Here is a 20,000-nt window from a genome sequence, read left to right on the forward strand (position 1 = left end):
GCTGTGTGTGTCTCTCTGTGTCAGTTTCTCAGTTTGGGGACTGTAAGTCTTATCATTTTAGACTGTAAATAAAACATCAGAAGTGTTACTGTTTGATGTAAAAGTACTATGTGGAAAGGCTTTCAACAGAACATTTCTCAATCTCGGGGCGTTTTGAGACTTACGTACGTCTGTGAACCAAGCGCCCATAACGACTAGCTTTGCTCAAGGTCTGAAGACTAGAGTTAACTCCCCGAGCTAATGCCTAGCTTTCAGCTCAGTGGGCTAACACTATACTGTGGGACACAAACAGACCCAAAGTTAAAACTGTAGCTCATCTGGGGAAACAAAGGGACATTCCATGGAGTATGTTGGTTGAGGGAGGGAGAAACTTACAGTACCAGTCAAATGTTTGGACACACCCACTCATTCAAGAGTTTTTTTCTTAATTTTTTACTATTTTCGACATTGTAGAATAATAGTGAAGAAATCAAAACTATGAAATAACACATATGGAATCATGTAGTAACCAAAAAAAGTGTTAAACAAATCAAAATCTATTTTAGCAGCCACCCTTTGCCTTGATGACAGCTTTGCACACTCTTGGTATTCTCGCAACCAGCTTCACCTGGAATGCTTTTTCAACAGTCTTGAAGGAGTTCCCACATATTCTGAGCACTTGTTGGCTGCTTTTCCTTCACTCTGCGGTCCAACTCATCCCAAACCATCTCAATTGGGTTGAGGTCAGGTGATTGTGGAGGCCAGGTCATCTGATGCAGCACTCCATCACTCTCCATATTGGTCAAATAGCCCTTACACAGCCCGGAGGTGTGTTGGGTCATTGTCCTGTTGAAAAACAAATGATAGTTCCACTAAGCGCAAACCAGGTGGGATGGCGTATCGCTGCAGAATGCTGTGGTAGCCATGTGTAAGGCTTGTCATTAGGAATGGACCAAGGCGCAGCGGGAATGTGAATACTCATACTTTTAATGAACACAAGTAAAGCATCCACAGTGAAAAAACAATAAATGATACTCACGACAAGAACAGTTTTGCAGGCTAACAAACGCAGTGCAAAAACAACTACCCACAACCCCAAAGAAAAACACACACTACTATATAGGACTCCCAATCAAAGGCAACTCAACACACCTGCCTTCAATTGGGAGTTCAATCACCAACACAACACTTAACACACAAAACCATGCCACGTCCTGACCAAAACTAATCCAATTGCTTCCTCTAATGGTCAGGACGTGATACCATGCTGGTTAAGTGTGCCTTGAATTCTAAATAAATCACAGACAGTGTCACGAGCAAAGCACCCCCATACCGTCACACCTCCTCCTCCATGCTTCACAGTGGGAACCACCGCTGCGTCTCACAAAGACACGGCGGTTGGAGCCAAAAATCTCAAATTTGGACTCCAGACCAAAGGACAGATTTCCACTGGTCTAATGTCCATTGCTTGTGTTTGTTGGCCCAAGTAAGTCTCTTCTTCTTAATGGTGTCCTTTAGTAGTGGTTTCTTTGCAGCAATTTGACCATGAAGGCCTGATTCACGCAGTCTCCTCTGAACAGTTAATGTTGAGATGAGTCTGTTACTTGAACTCTGTGAAGCATTTATTTGGGCTGACATTTCTGAGGCTGGTGACGCTAATGAACTTATCCTCTGCAGCAGAGGTAACTGTGGGTCTTAATTTCCTGTGGTGGTCCTCATGAGAGCCAGTTTCATCACAGCGCTTGATGTTTTTTTTGCGACCGCAGTTGAAGCAACGTTCAAAGTTCTTCAAATGTTCCTGACTGACCTTGGTCTTGCTCTTTTACCAAATAGGGCTATCTTCTGTATACCACCCATACCTTGTCACAACACAACTGATTGGCTCAAACACATTAAGATGGAAAGAAATTCAACAAATTAACTTTTAACAAGACCCACCTGTTAATTGAAATGCATTCCAGGTGACTACCTCATGAAGCTGGTTCAGAGAATCCCAAGAGGGTGCAAAGCTGTCATCAAGGCAAAGGGTGGCTACTTTGAAGCATCTCAAATATAAAATATATTTTGATTTGTTTAACACTTTTTTTGTTACTACATAATTCCATGTATAAAGTAAAAAACCCTGGAATGAGTAGGTGTGTCCAAACTTTTGACTGGTACTGTATGTATGTATGTATGTATGTATGTATGTATGTATGTATGTATGTATGTATGTATGTATGTATGTATGTATGTATGTATGTATGTACAGTTGAAGTCAGAAGTTTACATACACTTAGGTTGGAGTCATTAAAACTTGTTTTTCAACCACTCCACAAATTTGTTGTTAACAAACTATAGTTATTGCAAGTCGGTTAGGACATCTACTTTGTGCATGACACAAGTAATTTTTCCAACAATTGTTTACAGACAGATTATTTCACTTATAATTCACTGTATTACAATTCCAGTGGGTCAGAAGTTTACATACACTAAGTTGACTGTGCCTTTAAACAGCTTGGAAAATTCCAGAAAATGATGTAATGGCTTTAGAAGCTTCTGATAGGCTAATTGACATAATTTGAGTCAATTGGAGGTGTACCTGTGGATGTATTTTAAGGCCTACCTTCAAACTCAGTGCCTCTTTGCTTGACATCATGGGAAAATAAAAAGAAATCAGCCAAGACCTCAGAAAATAAATTGTAAACCTCCACAAGTCTGGTTTATCATTGGGAGCAATTTCCAAACACCTGAAGGTACCACGTTCATCTGCACAAACAATAGTACGCAAGTATAAACACCATGGGACCATGCAGCCGTCATACCCCTCAGGAAGGAGAAGCGTTCTGTTTCCAAGAGATGAATGTACTTTGGTGCAAAAAGTGCAAATCAATCCCAGAACAACAGCAAAGGACCTTGTGAAGATGCTGGAGGAAACAGGTACAAAAGTATCTATATCCACAGTTAAACGAGTCCTCTATCGACATAACCTTAAAGGCCGCTCAGCAAGGAAGAAGCAACTGTTCCAAAACCGCCATAAAAATTCCAGACTACGGTTTGCAACTGCACATGGGGACAAAGATCGTACTTTTTGGAGAAATGTCCTCTGGTTTGATAAAACAAAAATAGAACTGTTTGGCCATAATGACCATCGTTATGTTTGGAGGAAAAAGGGGGAGGCTTGCAAGCCGAAGAACACCATCCCAACTGTGAAGCACGGGGTGGCAGCATCATGTTGTGGGGGTGCTTTGCTGCTGGATGGACTGGTGCACTTCTCAAAATAGATGGCATCATGAGATGGGAAAATTAAGTGGATATATTGAAGCAACATCTCAAGACATCAGTCAAGAAGTTAAAGCTTGGTCACAAATGGGTCTTCCAAATGGACAATGACCCCAAGCATACTTCCAAAGTTGTTGCAAAATGGCTTAAGGACAACAAAGTCAATGTATTAGAGTGGCTATCACAAAGCCCTGACCTCAATCCCATAGAAAATTTGTGGGCAGAACTGAAAAAGAGTGTGCGAACAAGGAGGCCTACAAACCTGACTCAGTTACACCAGCTCTGTCAGGAGGAATGGGCCAAAATTCACCCAACTTATTGTGGGAAGCTTGTGGAAGACTACCCGAAATGTTTGACCCAAGTCAAACAATTTATAGGCAATGCTACCAAATACTAATTGAGTGTATGTAAACTTCTGACCCACTGGGAATGTGATGAAAGAAATAAAAGCTGAAATAAATCATTCTCCCTACTATTATTCTGACATTTCACATTCTTAACATAAAGTGGTGATCCTAATTGACCTAAGACAGGGGAATTGTTACTAGGATTAAATGTCAGGAATTGTGAAAAACTGAGTTGAAATGTATTTGTCTAAGCTGTATGTAAACTTCCGACTTCAACTGAATGTGAGTGAGTGAGTGAGTGAGTGAGTGAGTGAGTGGATGCTACCACTGGTCAAAACCCTGTTAGCCGTGCTGACAGCCTGGTAGTAGATGCTGTAGCTCTTCTGGGGCAGTAAGGGGGCGTTCCAGTAACTATTACCATAATACCACTAGAACAACCATTAACGCCCACTCCAATACCTTAATATCCCTAGTAGAGGTACCCACCCCGTTAGCCGTGCTGACAGCCTGGTAGTAGATGATGTATCTCTTCTGGGGCAGTAGGGGGGCGTTCCAGTAACCATTACCATAATACCACTAGAACAACCATTAACACCCACACCAATACCTTAATATCCCTAGTAGAGGTACCCACCCTGTTAGCCGTGCTGACAGCCTGGTAGTAGATGCTGTAGCTCTTCTGGGGCAGTAGGGGGGCGTTCCAGTAACCATTACCATAATACCACTAGAAAAACCATTAACGCCCACTCCAATACCTTAATATCCCTAGTAGAGGTACCCACCCCGTTAGCCGTGCTGACAGCCTGGTAGTAGATGCTGTAGCTCTTCTGGGGCAGTAGGGGGGCGTTCCAGTAACTATTACCATAATACCACTAGAACAACCATTAACGCCCACTCCAATACCTTAATATCCCTAGTAGAGGTACCCACCCCGTTAGCCGTGCTGACAGCCTGGTAGTAGATGCTGTAGCTCTTCTGGGGCAGTAGGGGGGCGTTCCAGTATCCACCGTAGGTTTTGTTGTCTCCCACAGTGAAGGGTTGAGTAGCCTGTAGCCCTACGGCAGGGAACTCAGCTGTGAAGTAGTACCCAGAGTTCAGGACTGTGGAGTTCTGGAAGTGGATGGGGACAGGGTAACAGCGGAGAATCTCAGCCGCACCCCTTCTCGCCCTCTGAGGTCTCTCCTCTTCTACCACCACCTGGTACCCACTAGGGGGGGGGGAGAAGGAAGGGACAGAGGGGAAGGAGGAGGGGAGAGAGGTAAGATGGGGGAGAAGGAGGGAAGGGAGGGGAGAGAGGGAGAAGGAGGGGAGAGAGGGAGAAGGAGGGAAGCGAGGGAGGAGGGAAGGGAGGGGAGAGAGGGAGAAGGAGGGGAGAGAAGGAGAAGCAGGGGAGAGAGGTAAGATGGAGGGGAGAGAGGTAAAATGGGGGACAAGGAAGGGAGCGGGAATATGGGGGAGAAGGAGGGGAGAGAGAATATGGGGAGGGGGTGAAGGAGGGAGAGAGAATATGGGGAGGAGGAGAAGGAGGGGAGACAGAATATGGGGGAGGGAGTGAAGGAGGGAGAGAGAATATGGGGAGAAGGAGGGGAGAGAGAATATGGGGGAGAAGGAGGGGAGAGAGGTAAGATGGGGGGGGAAAATGGGGGGGATACGTGAATACAGTATTCTAGAATAAACAAAGCATAATTGTAAAATATATGATGTAAGGTTTTAATTAATTTGTTTTAATTTGCTTACCAAGAAACCCAGTTGAACCCCTAATACTTTATCCTGTTGTAGTACGACCATTATCAACACACACCTCAGATGTTTTCTACAAAACCTAAACTCTCTCTTTTTAGTTCCCTTTTCCTGTCTTTCTGTGACCCAGGTGTCCTGACACTACCTACCCTCTGACCTCTACCTGCCCTCGTTAAGGGACAGTTAATTAGTGTTGTGATTCCTCCTGCTGCCTTTCAGCAGTAGTTAATATTTAAACACCTCTCTCCTCCCAGTCCAGCTGCACTAAGTCATGTAGTATATAGCGATATACTGGATTACTATTTTAGAAGGAAGGCTCTGAGAGAACTCTGTGGTTTCACTTCAACATTAGGTTGCAAAACTTTTTCCAAAAGTTTTCCAAAATTCCACAGAAATCATGGTTTTAGGATTCTGGATTTCCTGTTTATTCCCTCCTGATTTCAGGAATTTTCTAACCAGGGTCTCTATAAAACCTAGGAAGGGACATATTTTACATTTTTATTTAACCTTGTTTTAACTAGGTAAGTCAGTTAAGAACAAATTCTTATTTACAATGACAGCCTACCCCGGCCAAACCCGGACGACGCTGGCCCAATTGTGCAGCGCCTTATGGGACTCTCAATCACGGCCGGTTGTAATACAGCCTGGAATCGAACCAGGGTCAGTAGTGACACCTCTAGCACTGAGATGCAGCACATTGGTCCCGTGTGGCACAGTTGGTAGAGCATGGTGTTTGCAGCGCCAGGGTTGTGGGTTTGATTCCCACGGGAGACCAGTATGGAATTTTTTTTAATGAAATGTATGCATTCACTACTGTAAATCGCTCTGGATAAGAGCGTCTGCTAAATGACTAAAATGTAAATGTAATTAGGCCGCTGTGCCACTCAGGGGGGACAAAATTGTCTCTTTCTAATATTTGGGGGAGATGACCCAAACCCCGTTCCCATGTAAATTAGGCTGTTGTGTGGTATAGAGCGTCACCAAGACCTCATTTTGACCACAAGGTCCATTAACAACCCTACAAACACCTCCTGAAGAATTTGGGGTGAAAGGTCAAACACCTTATGAAGCATTAGGGGTTAAAGGTCAAACACCTTATAAAGCATTAGGGGTTAAAAGAGCACACACTGTACACATGCAGATATTTCATCATTGAATTCTAACCAGGTAAAACAATCTTCTGTGAGATTATACAGTCAGGGTAGTTTGGATCTTCAACTGAAATGTTATACTTCCAGTTTTAACAATCAAGAGACTTCATGGAAAGGCCATCGGGCGAGGCAGTGTTTGTTAATGTAGACATATGTCATTTAATTAACTATATTTATACACTACACTTTTTATTCCCAGATAACCTTTTCATACATATGGTTTCCAGACAAACAGAATTTATTAGAGATTAACCAATCCAAAAATCAGATTACAATTCCGATTACATTAATCTTCATGGCTGGTCGGTTCGAGCTTGGCCTGAACTCACTGAACTCACTGAACTCTAGCCTAGGAATTTAGTTTATTAGTATTTCTGCAGTAGACTACCAGTGTACATGGGTTTCTGCAGTAGACTACCAGTGTAAATGGGTTTCTGCAGTAGACTACCAGTGTACATGGGTTTCTGCAGTAGACTACCATTGTAGATGGGTTTCTGCAGTAGACTACCAGTGTACATGGGTTTCTGCAGTAGACTACCAGAGTAAATGGGTTTCTGCAGTAGACTGCCAGTGTACATGGGTTTCTGCAGTAGACTACCAGTGTAAATGGGTGTCTGCAGTAGACTACCAGTGTAAATGGGTTTCTGCAGTAGACTACCAGTGTACATGGGTTTCTGCAGTAGACTACCAGTGTACATGGGTTTCTGCAGTAGACTACCAGTGTAAATGGGTTTCTGCAGTAGACTACCAGTGTAAATGGGTTTCTGCAGTAGACTACCAGTGTAAATGGGTTTCTGCAGTAGACTACCAGTGTAAATGGGTTTCTGCAGTAGACTACCAGAGTAAATGGGTTTCTGCAGTAGACTACCAGTGTAAATGGGTTTCTGCAGTAGACTACCAGTGTAAATGGGTTTCTGCAGTAGACTGCCAGTGTAAATGGGTTTCTGCAGTAGACTACCAGAGTAAATGGATTTCTGCAGTAGACTACCAGTGTAAATGCATTATCTTCTCATTAATTAATTGAACCCGCGCAAAAAACAGCTCACCTCTGTTATGGCATTGTGGTAATGTCCCGTTCTATATGAATGTAAAGACAAATCTAAATGAGATTTAGACAGAAAACGAATGTCAACAAGCTAATTATTGCTAAGTGACGTGTGTTGTTTTACGGGGTCAGCCATAGCAGTACGGCGCCGCTGGAGCAAGGGCACATGGACAGATTTTTCACCTTGGTCAGGTATTTCAACCAGCAACCTTTTAGTCACTGGCCCAAAAGCTCTAACCACTAGGCTACCTAGCCGTCCTACTAACAAAGATGAATTAGCAAATTTCCCTTTTCAGTTTCTCTGTACGTTCAAACGTGACTGTAATTAACTTTTTTGAAAAACTTTTTTTCAGTTTCGTAATTCCTTGATGAGAGGTGTGCACAGTGCACGTCAGTGACACCCGAGCAGAAGACAGTCTCTCGATTGAACTTTTCATCAAACACTTGTGACTTCTGAAATGACTTTTCTATTTCTCTGTTCTATCACGGTGGTAATTAGCTGTTGTGTTGTAGTTTTAAACATGTCCTTTTAAATGAATGCCAGACAAGCCTCTCCAATCAAGGTTTGTTATTCTTCCTGCCCTACACATTCTCTCTCTCTCTCTCTCTCTCTCTCTCTCTCTCTCTCTCTCTCTCTCTCTCTCTCTCTCTCTCTCTCTCTCTCTCTCTCTCAGCTGGTAACTCAATAGATGTAGCTAACAGGTCTGTCGGTGTGAGGAGAATACTAACACAGCCGTCTATTACACAGATACTTTCTCTCCCAGGCAGAGAGGCCATCCCAGCCCAGACAGAGAGGCCATCCCAGCCCAGACAGAGAGGCCATCCCAGAGAGAGAGGCCATCCCAGACAGAGAGGCCATCCCAGACAGAGAGGCCATCCCAGACAGAGAGGCCATCCCAGCCCAGACAGAGAGGCCATGCCAGACAGAGAGGCCATCCCAGCCCAGACAGAGAGGCCATCCCAGACAGAGAGGCCATCCCAGACAGAGAGGCCATCCCAGCCCAGACAGAGAGGCCATCCCAGACAGAGAGGCCATCCCAGACAGAGAGGCCATCCCAGCCCAGACAGAGAGGCCATGCCAGACAGAGAGGCCATCCCAGCCCAGACAGAGAGGCCATCCCAGACAGAGAGGCCATCCCAGAGAGAGAGGCCATCCCAGACAGAGAGGCCATCTCAGACAGAGAGGCCATCCCAGACAGAGAGGCCATCTCAGACAGAGAGGCCATCCCAGACAGAGAGGCCATCCCAGACAGAGAGGCCATCCCAGACAGAGAGGCCATCCCAGACAGAGAGGCCATTCCAGACAGAGAGGCCATCCCATACAGAGAGGCCATCTCAGACAGAGAGGCCATCCCATCCCAGACAGAGAGGCCAGCCCAGACAGAGAGGCCAGCCCATACAGAGAGGCCATCCCAGACAGAGAGGCCAGCCCATACAGAGAGGCCATGCCAGACAGAGAGGCCATCCCAGAGAGAGAGGCCATCCCAGACAGAGAGGCCAGCCCAGACAGAGAGGCCATTCCATCCCAGACAGAGAGGCCATCCCAGACAGAGAGGCCATCCCATACAGAGAGGCCATGCCAGGCAGAGAGGCCAGCCCATACAGAGAGGCCATCCCATCCCAGACAGAGAGGCCATCCCAGAGAGAGAGGCCATCCCAGACAGAGAGGCCATGCCAGACAGAGAGGCCATGCCAGACAGAGAGGCCAGCCCATACAGAGAGGCCATCCCAGACAGAGAGGCCAGCCCATACAGAGAGGCCATCCCAGACAGAGAGGCCATGCCAGACAGAGAGGCCATGCCAGACAGAGAGGCCATTCCATCCCAGACAGAGAGGCCAGCCCATCCCAGACAGAGAGGCCATCCCAGCCCAGACAGAGAGGCCATCCCAGAGAGAGAGGCATCACTGTGAGGGGTTCTATCTGGTTCTCAGGGGGGCTGGGTAGTGATTCAACTGAACACACAGGCCTCCACTGAGAGGAAATGAAAAGAGATGGTCACCTTTGAGAGTTTGAAAAATGAATAAGTAAAGAGGTTAATAAGAGGTGAGAGAGTGGGGGAGAGAGAGAAGGAGGAAGAGATAGACAGAAAGGAGGGAGGGAGGGAGAGAGATACAGAGCGAGAGAGGGGGGAGAGATAGACAGAGAGGATGGAGGGAGAGAGAGAGAGACAAAGAGGGAGAGACAGAGAGAGAAAGAGAGACACAGAGACACAAAGAAAGAGAAAGAGAGAGAGGGAGAAAGGGAGAGAGAGAGAGAGAGAGAGAGAGAAAGAGAGAGAGACATTTATCTATTTCACTTGCTTTGGCAATGTAAAATGTAAACATATGTTTCCCATGCCAATAACGCCCTTTGAATTGAATTGAACTGAGAGCGAGACAACAGAGAGACAGCAGAGAGACAGCAGAGAGACAGCATTGAGCGGAGGTGGCAGTCTCTCCTGTGGATTTAGGAAATGTGTTAAAAGAGTGACAGCATCTTCACATTTGTTACAGAAGAGTTCAATATTTGATGTGTTTGTCAACACAATCTACCCCCCAAAAACAGTTTTTTTCCTACTCAGGCTGAATTAGTAAAAGTTTTCTTACAGACCCAGGATCTGACAACTGTATTGACACCAGTGGGCATTGTGTGATTATTTTTCAAATCAAAGTTTATTTGTCAAGTACTCAGATTAGCAGATGTTAAAGCAGGTGCAGTGTCATGTCTAATAGTACAATACACAAATAAAAAAATATTAAGAAATATCAGAAAGAGCAATGTCAGATTCCGTAATATAAATGCGTGGTGTGTATAGATAGTATGGAAAATATCTAAGTAGGAAAAAGGTATGTACAGCAGTAGTTATATGGATGAGCTATGTCCAGAATACAGTATGTACTGTACATATGAAGTTTTATTTATTTATTTTCCTTTTTATTTTTATTTCACCTTTTATTTAACCAGGTAGGCCAGTTGAGAACAAGTTCTCATTTACAACAGCGACCTGGCCAAGATAAAGCAAAGCAGTTCGACAACATACAACAACACAGAGTTACACATGGAATAAACAAAACGTACAGTCAATAACACAATAGAAAAGTCTATATAGAGTGTGTGCAAATGAAGTAAGATTAGGGAGGTAAGGCAATAAATAGGCCATAGTGGCGAAATAACTACAATTTAGCAAATAAACACTGGAGTGATAAATGTGCAGAAGATGAATGTGCAAGTAGAGATACTGGGGTGCAAAGGAGCAAAAAAAATTATAAAAACAATATGGGGATGAGGTAGTTGGGTGGGCTGTTTACAGATGGGCTGTGTACAGGTGCAGTGATCGGTAAGCTGCTCTGACAGCTGATGCTTAAAGTTAGTGAGGGAGATATAAGTCTCCAGCTTCAGTAATTTTTGCAATTCGTTCCAATCATTGGAGGCAGAACTGGGGGTGACCAGTGAAATATACCTGCTGGAGTGTGTGCTACAGGTGGGTGCTGCTATGGTGACCAGTGAGCTGAGATAAGGCATTGGCTTTACCTAGGAAAGACTTATGGAGCCAGTGGGTTTGCAACGAATATGAAACGAGGGCCAGCCAACGAAGTGAGTAATCAATTAGCTTATTTTCTCAGAGATCAATTTAAATTTCAACAAAATAATGTTGCAGGAATGCAAATCAAAAAGTTTTCTAACTACAGAAACAATTTCTGAACAAAACAAATTTGTCACGCCTGCTCCCGCTCCCCCTCCCAGGCTGCCCATCGTTACGCACACCTGTCACCATCGTTACGTGCATCATCGCTTCATTGGACTCACCTGGACTCCTTCACTTTATTGATTGCTTTCTCTACATCTGTCTATTCCTCAGTTTGATCCCTGTCAGCATTAATATCGTTACGTTTCCCTTGTCCAGACGCTGTCCGTGTTTTGTTTCATGTCTGTTATTTATTAAATATTCACTGTATGTACTTGCTTCGAGTCTCCAAGCGTCTGTCCTCACAAAAATGATGTAAACATTATTAAAGTGACCAGTGTTCAATGACTCTACACTGAGTGAACAAAACATTCCATGACATTGACCAGGTGAATCCAGGTGAAAGCTGTTATCTCTCATTGATGTCACTTGTTAAATCCACTTCAATCAGCGTACAGTAGATCAAGGGGAGGAGACAAGTTAAAGGATTTTTAAGCTTTGAGACAATTGAGACATGGATTGTGTATGTGTGCCATTCAGAGGGTGAATGGACAAGACAAAATATTGAAGTGCCTTTGAACGGGGTATGGTAGTAGGAGACAGGCTCACCGGTTTGAGCGTGTCAAGAACTGCAACGCTGCTGGGTTTTTCACTCTCAACCTTTTCCCCGTGTGTATCAAGAATGGTCCACCACCCAAAGGACATCCAGCCAACTTGACACGTGTGGGAAGCATTGGAGTCAACATGGGCCAGCATCCCTGCCTTATAGGCAGAGATGCAAAGAAAAAGCCATATCTCAGACTGGCCAATAAAAAGAAAAGATTAAGATAGGCGAAAGAACACAGACACTGGACAGAGGAACTCTGTCTAGAAGGCCAGCATCCCAGAGTCGACTCTTGACTGTTGAAGTTGAGACTGGTGTTTTGAAGGGTACTATTTAATGAAGCTGACAGTTGAGGACTTGCGAGGCATCTGGTTCTCAAACTAGACACTCTAAAGTACTTGTCCTCTTGCTCAGTTGTGCACTGGGACCACCCACTACTCTTTCTATTCTGGTTAGAGACAGTTTGCGCTGTTCTGTGACGGGAGTAGTACACAGCGTTGTACAAGATCTTCAGTTTCTTGGCAATTTCTCGCATGGAATAGCCTTCTTTTCTTAGAACAAGAATAGACTGACGAGTTTCCGAAGAAAGTTCTTTGTTTCTGGCCATTTTGAGCCTGTAATCGAACCCACAAATGCTGATGCTCCAGATACTCAACTAGTCTAAAGAAGGCCAGTTTTATTGCTTCTTTAATCAGGACAACAGTTTTCAGCTGTGCTAACATAACTGCAAAAGGTTTTTCTAATGATCAATTAGCATTTTAAAATTATCAACTTGGATTAGCTAACACAACATGCCATTGGAACACAGGAGTGATAGTTGCTGATAATGGGCTTCTGTACGCCTATGTAGATATTCCATAAAAAAATCAGCTGTTTTCAGCTACAATAGTCATTTACAACATTAACAATGTCTACACTGTATTTCTGATCAATTTGATGTTATTTTAATGGACAAAAAATGTGCTTTTCTTTCAAAAACAAGGACATTTCTAAGTGACCACAAACTTTTGAACGGTTGTGTAGGCACTTCTATTATCCAGGCTGTGCAGGCGATTGCATCATTTGTGGATCTGTTGGTATGTGAATTGTAGTGGGTCCAGGGTGTCTGGTAAGGTGGAGGTGATATGATCCTTAATTAACTAGCCTCCCAAAGCAATTCATGATGACAGAAGTGAGTGCTATGGGGCGATAGTCATTTAGTTCAGTTACCTTTGCTTTCTTGGGTACAGGAACAATGGTGGACATCTTGAAGCAAGTAGGGACAGCAGACTGGGATAGGGAGAGGTTGAATATGTCAGTAAACACTCCAGCCAGCTGATCTGCACTCGCTCTGAGGATGCGGCTTGGGATGCCCTCTGTGCCGGCAGCCTTGCAAGGGTTAACACGCTTGAATGTCTTACGTCGCCATGGAGTACGGGAGCAACAATGGCTCTGTGTTGTTTTCCTTGAATTGGGCGAAGGTGTTTAGCTTGTCCGGGATCGAGGCGTTGGTACCCGTGACATTGTAGGCTTTCCTTTGATAATCCATGATTGTCTGGAGTCCCTGCCACATGCGTCTTGTGTCTGAGTCGTTGAATTGCGACTCGACTTTGTCCCTGTACTGTTGTTTTGCCTCTCTGATTGCCTTACGGAGGTCATAGCTGGTCTGTTTGTACACGTCCACAGTCATCTTGCCGTGGTTAAATAAGGTGGTTCGCACCTCCAGTTCTGCGCAAATGTTGAAATTTTTCGAAGTATTTCTTTTGTTTGGATAATCGTCACAGTTAGAACAACATCCTCTATGCACTTCCTGATGAACCCAGTCACTGATTCAGTGTCAATGTCGATACTAATCCCCGAGATGACCCAGAACATTTCCCATTCCGTGTGATCAAAACAGTCCTGAAGTATAGATTCCGATTAGTCAGATCAAAGTTGAACAGTCCTCACCACGGGTGCTTCCTGGTTAAGTGTCTGCCTATAGGCAGGGCGGAACAGGATGGAGGCGTGATCTGATTTGCCGAAGGGGGTTGGGGGAGGGCCTTGTAGCCGTAACAATGTAACAAGCGTGTTTACAGGAGCACAGGAGCACAGGAGACAGCAAAGAGAGCACCCCCCTATCCACATCAACAGGACCGCAGTAGAGAAGGTGGAAAGTTTCAAGTTCCTCGGTGTACACATCCCTGACAAACTGAAATGGTCCACCCACACAGACAGTTTGGTGAAGAAGGTGCAACAGCGCTTAGCACCTAAGCCTTTGGCTTAGCACCTAAAACCCTCACAAACTTTTACAGATGCACAATTGAGAGCATCCTGTCAGGCTGTATCACCGCCTGGTACGGCAACTGCACCGCCCGCAACCGCAGGGCTCTCCAGAGGGTGGTGAGGTCTGCCCAACATATCACCGGGGGCACTGCCTGCCCTCCAGGACACCTTCAGCATCCGATGTCACAGGAAGACCAAAAAGTTAATCAAGGACAACAACCACCCGAGCCACTGCCTGTTCACCCTGCTATCATCCAGAAGGCGAGGTCAGTACAGGTGCATCAAGGCTGGGACCGAGAGACTGAAAAACAGTCAAGGCCATCAGAATGTTAAATAGCCATCATTAGGACATTAGAGGCTGCTGACTATATACATAGACTTGAAGTCACTGGCCACTTCAACAATGGAACACTAGTCACTTTAATAATCTTTATATATTTTGCATTTCTCATCTCATATGTATATACTATATTCTATTCTACCGTATTTGAGTCTATGCCGCTCTGACATTGCTCGTCCAAATATTTATATATTCTTAATTCCATCCCTTAACTTTAGATTTCTGTTGGTTCTGAAATTGGTAGATGTTACCTGTTAGATATTACTTGTTAGATATTACTGCACTATAGGCATAGACTGGGAATCACTGGCCACTTTAAGGAATGGAACACTAGTCACTTTAATAATGTTTATGTATCTTGCATTACTCATCTCATATGTATATCTCATATGTATATACTGTATTCAATACTATTCTACGGTATCTCATTCACTTAATAATGTTTACATATCTTGCATTACTCATCTCATACGTATATATTGTTTTTCTATACTATTCTACTGTATCTTAGTCCGTTCCGCTCTGACATCGCTCGTCTATATGTATGTGGTCTTAAATCATTCCTACTTAGAGTTGTGTGTATTGGGTATATGTTGTGTAATTTGATAGATATTACTTGTTAGATATTACTGCACTGTTGGAGCTAGAAGCACAAGCATTTCGCTACACCCGCAATAACATCGTGTATGTGACCAATAAGATTTGATTTGATTTGGAGAAACTTCTGTTGGGTTGAAAGAAATAGGGTCCTATAAAATCTGCGTTGCGGAGAACACAGAATGTATTGAACTTAGTAGGAAATTAACAAAATGTATTGAACTTAGTAGGAAATTAACAAAATGTATTGAACTTTAGTAGGAAATTAACAAAATGTATTGAACTTTAGTAGGAAATTAACAAAATGTATTGAACTTAGTAGGAAATTAACAAAATGTATTGACCTTTAGTAGGAAATTAACAAAATGTATTGAACTTAGTAGGAAATTAACAAAATGTATTGAACTTAGTAGGAAATTAACAAAATGTATTGACCTTTAGTAGGAAATTAACAAAATGTATTGAACTTAGTAGGAAATTAACAAAATGTATTGAACTTTAGTAGGAAATTAACAAAATGTATTGAACTTAGTAGGAAATTAACAAAATGTATTGAACTTAGTAGGAAATTAACAAAATGTATTGAACTTAGTAGGAAATTAACAAAATGTATTGAACTTAGTAGGAAATTAACAAAATGTATTGAACTTAGTAGGAAATTAACAAAATGTATTGAACTTTAGTAGGAAATTAACAAAATGTATTGAACTTAGTAGGAAATTAACAAAATGTATTGAACTTAGTAGGAAATTAACAAAATGTATTGAACTTAATAGGAAATTAACAAAATGTATTGAACTTTAGTAGGAAATTAACAAAATGTATTGAACTTAGTAGGAAATTAACAAAATGTATTGAACTTTAGTAGGAAATTAACAAAATGTATTGAACTCTGCAATCTCTGGAATCACATGAGTGCTACAGAAACATCACTAACCAAACAATGGTCACTGATTGGTGCACAGATGAATTAAAGGATAACTACAAAAATCCAAATTTCGTAGGTTTTTCTCAGACCTCAAAAGTGATGTGGTTTAACCGTTGTTGTGCACTTACAACATCCAATGTTGTTTTTCTATTAAAAAAAGTGTGATTTTGAGAGGGAAAAGCTAAAAAAAACTACAAAAATAAACGGGTAAAAACTGAAACCTGGAGAAACATAACAGCGAAAACAGAATAATACAATTTTTAAAAAAGGAAATCATTTTATATTAATGCGGATTTTGGACATTTTATTCAACATGGTGAAAGACCTAGACCTTGGTCTCTCAAATAACACAATATTTTTGTTTTGATAACAGCTATTGTACTGTGGGCTTGACATGAGTCTCTGCTGTATACAGAGGAGAACTTACAACAGAAAAACCTTCAAACACGTCACTTGGGGTCTACTTGGCATACTTGAGAAAACTTTATAGTCCTTTCACTACAACTGAAATATATTTATTATATTATATTATTAATATATTATTTTTGGGTCCACATTTCACTGAAAGTAAGGTTGGAACAAAATGCAGTAAAAAAAAGTTATATCTACTGTTTTTTTTTTTTACCTTGACAGTTTTCCTACCATGCAAATTTGATAATAACGGCGAGCTAATTTGTGATTCTGTGATGATTACTGATGTTACGCTGATGTCCCTCGGAGCAGACGACTCCCTGTCACCACACGCTGGTACCACCACTTACTGCAAGCATCTGAAGGCATCAGACGGCGCGTGTGCGTGTGTGTGTGTGTGTCGGTGTGTCACACCTCATTCATTTAGTCACAAGCTTAAATTCACTACGGCAAGATGGGGAAAAACAACAAACATCAGCAAAACAACCAGCAAAGACAAGTAGCTGCATCAAGATCAGACCATTATTTGGACATTTGTTTCTCGTTTGTTCTGATCCTGACCCAAAGCTTAATGTTAAATCAAAGTTATTTTACTACGACTAAAATCATCTACCAATATAATCAGTGCTTAACAGGGATTTTCCTTGATAAAAAAAAGGGGCTTAGGTGGTGGGCACGGGGCTTGGCAATGAGCACGGTCGGCCTGTCGGAGTGGCTGTATTTTAGAGAACATTTTAGCGGCTTCCATCTTGTTGGTGCAGAGAAATGTTTGCATTTATAACCCAATTTTCTGCAATTCCACACATTTATCCGTGAAGCTGAGAATTGTTTTTGTTGTTGATGATGCAGTTTTAAAGATAATTTCCTGGTATTTTGCTATTTCTAATGCTGTGTTCTTTAGCTGAAACATAATTAAAAAATATATAGGTCCATTTATTTATCTTTGACACTGTTCGGACTTAGGTGGCCTGAAAAAAACGCTTAGCAGGGCCCAGCCCATGGATTTCAACGGCAGAACAACATCCTGGTTGACTTTGACTGATATAGGTGCTGGGACTCATTTTGAGTGATGGTACTGTTTATATTTAGGTGCATGAGCTCCAGCGAGTTAATAATATTCTGTAAAAAGTACAAGAACTCAAACACACAACAACAACAAAACAGTTGAGGTGTAACTCAGTTCTCGTGAGCTCCAAGTAACGAAAGGTATTCTGTAAGAGGCAGGTCATACTAACTGGTAGAGAACAAACATAGCTTTTAATAACAAGCCTTTTTTTTTTTTTTTACCTCAGATCCCACTGTTGACACCACATGACGGCCCCTCTCTCTCGCTACATCAAAATAATTGCGGCTAATTCTTAATTCCAAACACCTGCACTCCCGGCCATCTCTTTCTCTCCCCCATGAGCAGAAAATTGAAAAAAAAAAGGGATTAAAAAAAAAGCAAAGGGAGGAGAAGGGGGTTTGAGAAGAAAAGATTAAACTGTTAAAAGAGGTGGTGCCACGGGGGTCTAAGACACACACACACACACACACACACACACACACACACACACACACACACACACACACACACACACACACACACACACACACACACACACACAGGTGACCGGCTGCTCTTCCCGGCCGATATATTTTCACCCCTCCTCTCCTCCTCCCCTGTTACACTCCTTTTCCCCTCCTCCCTACCCAAAACTCTCCGTGTGACGCCAACTAATTATGGAGGATTGACTTGGCATCGACTGGAGTGTGATAACCAGGTGGAGGAGAGTGATAACCAGGTGGAGGAGAGTCTATCTGATAACCAGGGGGGAGGAGAGTGATAACCAGGGGGAGGAGAGAGTGATAACCAGGGGGAGGAGAGAGTGATAACCAGGGGGAGGAGAGAGTGATAACCAGGGGGAGGAGAGTCTATCTGATAACCAGGGGGAGGAGAGTCTATCTGATAACCAGGGGGAGGAGAGTGATAACCAGGGGGAGGAGAGAGTGATAACCAGGGGGAGGAGAGAGATAACCAGGGGGAGGAGAGTGATAACCAGGGGGAGGAGAGAGTGATAACCAGGGGGAGGAGAGTGTGATAACCAGGGGGAGGAGTGTGTGATAACCAGGGGGAGGAGAGAGTGATAACCAGGGGGAGGAGAGTGTGATAACCAGGGGGAGGAGAGAGTGATAACCAGGGGGAGGAGAGTGTGATAACCAGGGGGAGGAGAGTGATAACCAGGGGGAGGAGAGTGTGATAACCAGGGGGAGGAGTGTGTGATAACCAGGGGGAGGAGAGTGATAACCAGGGGGAGGAGAGTCTATCTGATAACCAGGGGGAGGAGAGTCTATCTGATAACCAGGGGGAGGAGAGTGATAACCAGGGGGAGGAGAGAGTGATAACCAGGGGGAGGAGAGAGATAACCAGGGGGAGGAGAGTGATAACCAGGGGGAGGAGAGAGTGATAACCAGGGGGAGGAGAGTGTGATAACCAGGGGGAGGAGTGTGTGATAACCAGGGGAGGAGAGAGTGATAACCAGGGGGAGGAGAGTGTGATAACCAGGGGGAGGAGAGAGTGATAACCAGGGGGAGGAGAGAGTGATAACCAGGGGGAGGAGTGTGTGATAACCAGGGGGAGGAGAGTGATAACCAGGGGGAGGAGAGTCTATCTGATAACCAGGGGGAGGAGAGTCTATCTGATAACCAGGGGGAGGAGAGTGATAACCAGGGGGAGGAGAGTGATAACCAGGGGGAGGAGAGTGATAACCAGGGGGAGGAGAGTGATAACCAGGGGGAGGAGAGTGATAACCAGGGGGAGGAGAGTGATAACCAGGGGGAGGAGAGTCTATCTGATAACCAGGGGGGAGGAGAGTGATAACCAGGGGGAGGAGAGTGATAACCAGGGGGAGGAGAGTCTATCTGATAACCAGGGGGGAGGAGAGTGATAACCAGGGGGAGGAGAGTGATAACCAGGGGGAGGAGAGAGATAACCAGGGGGAGGAGAGTCTATCTGATAACCAGGGGGAGGAGAGTCTATCTGATAACCAGGGGGAGGAGAGTCTATCTGATAACCAGGGGAGGAGAGTCTATCTGATAACCAGGGGGAGGAGAGTGATAACCAGGGGGAGGAGAGAGTGATAACCAGGGGGAGGAGAGTCATAACCAGGGGGAGGAGAGTGATAACCAGGGGGAGGAGAGTGATAACCAGGGGGAGGAGAGTGATAACCAGGGGAGGAGAGAGATAACCAGGGGAGGAGAGTCTATCTGATAACCAGGGGGAGGAGAGTGATAACCAGGGGGGAGGAGAGTGATAACCAGGGGGAGGAGAGTGTGATAACCAGGGGGAGGAGTGTGTGATAACCAGGGGGAGGAGAGTGTGATAACCAGGGGGAGGAGAGTGTGATAACCAGGGGAGGAGAGTGATAACCAGGGGGAGGAGAGAGTGATAACCAGGGGGAGGAGAGAGTGATAACCTGGGGGAGGAGAGAGTGATAACCAGGGGGAGGAGAGAGTGATAACCAGGGGGAGGAGTGTGTGATAACCAGGGGGAGGAGAGTGATAACCAGGGGGAGGAGAGTGATAACCAGGGGGAGGAGAGTGATAACCAGGGGGAGGAGAGTGATAACCAGGGGGAGGAGAGAGATAACCAGGGGGAGGAGAGTCTATCTGATAACCAGGGGGAGGAGAGTCTATCTGATAACCAGGG

At 44.1% G+C, this 20,000-nt stretch overlaps 1 protein-coding gene across 3 annotated transcripts in view; it reads right to left on the minus strand.

The window, feature by feature from the left end:
• Positions 1-20,000, minus strand: part of LOC106596771 (receptor-type tyrosine-protein phosphatase mu) — a 548,750-nt gene that overhangs the window by 258,939 nt on the left and 269,811 nt on the right. For all 3 annotated transcript variants that reach the window (XM_045714448.1, XM_045714447.1, XM_045714446.1), the window contains exon 13: positions 4,518-4,794. In XM_045714448.1, the coding sequence (XP_045570404.1) occupies positions 4,518-4,794 (277 nt within the window). The remainder of the gene's footprint in view (positions 1-4,517; positions 4,795-20,000) is intronic.

The sequence above is a fragment of the Salmo salar genome, chromosome ssa03 (assembly GCF_905237065.1).
Source record: "Salmo salar chromosome ssa03, Ssal_v3.1, whole genome shotgun sequence".
NCBI classification, from domain to species: Eukaryota; Metazoa; Chordata; class Actinopteri; order Salmoniformes; family Salmonidae; genus Salmo; species Salmo salar.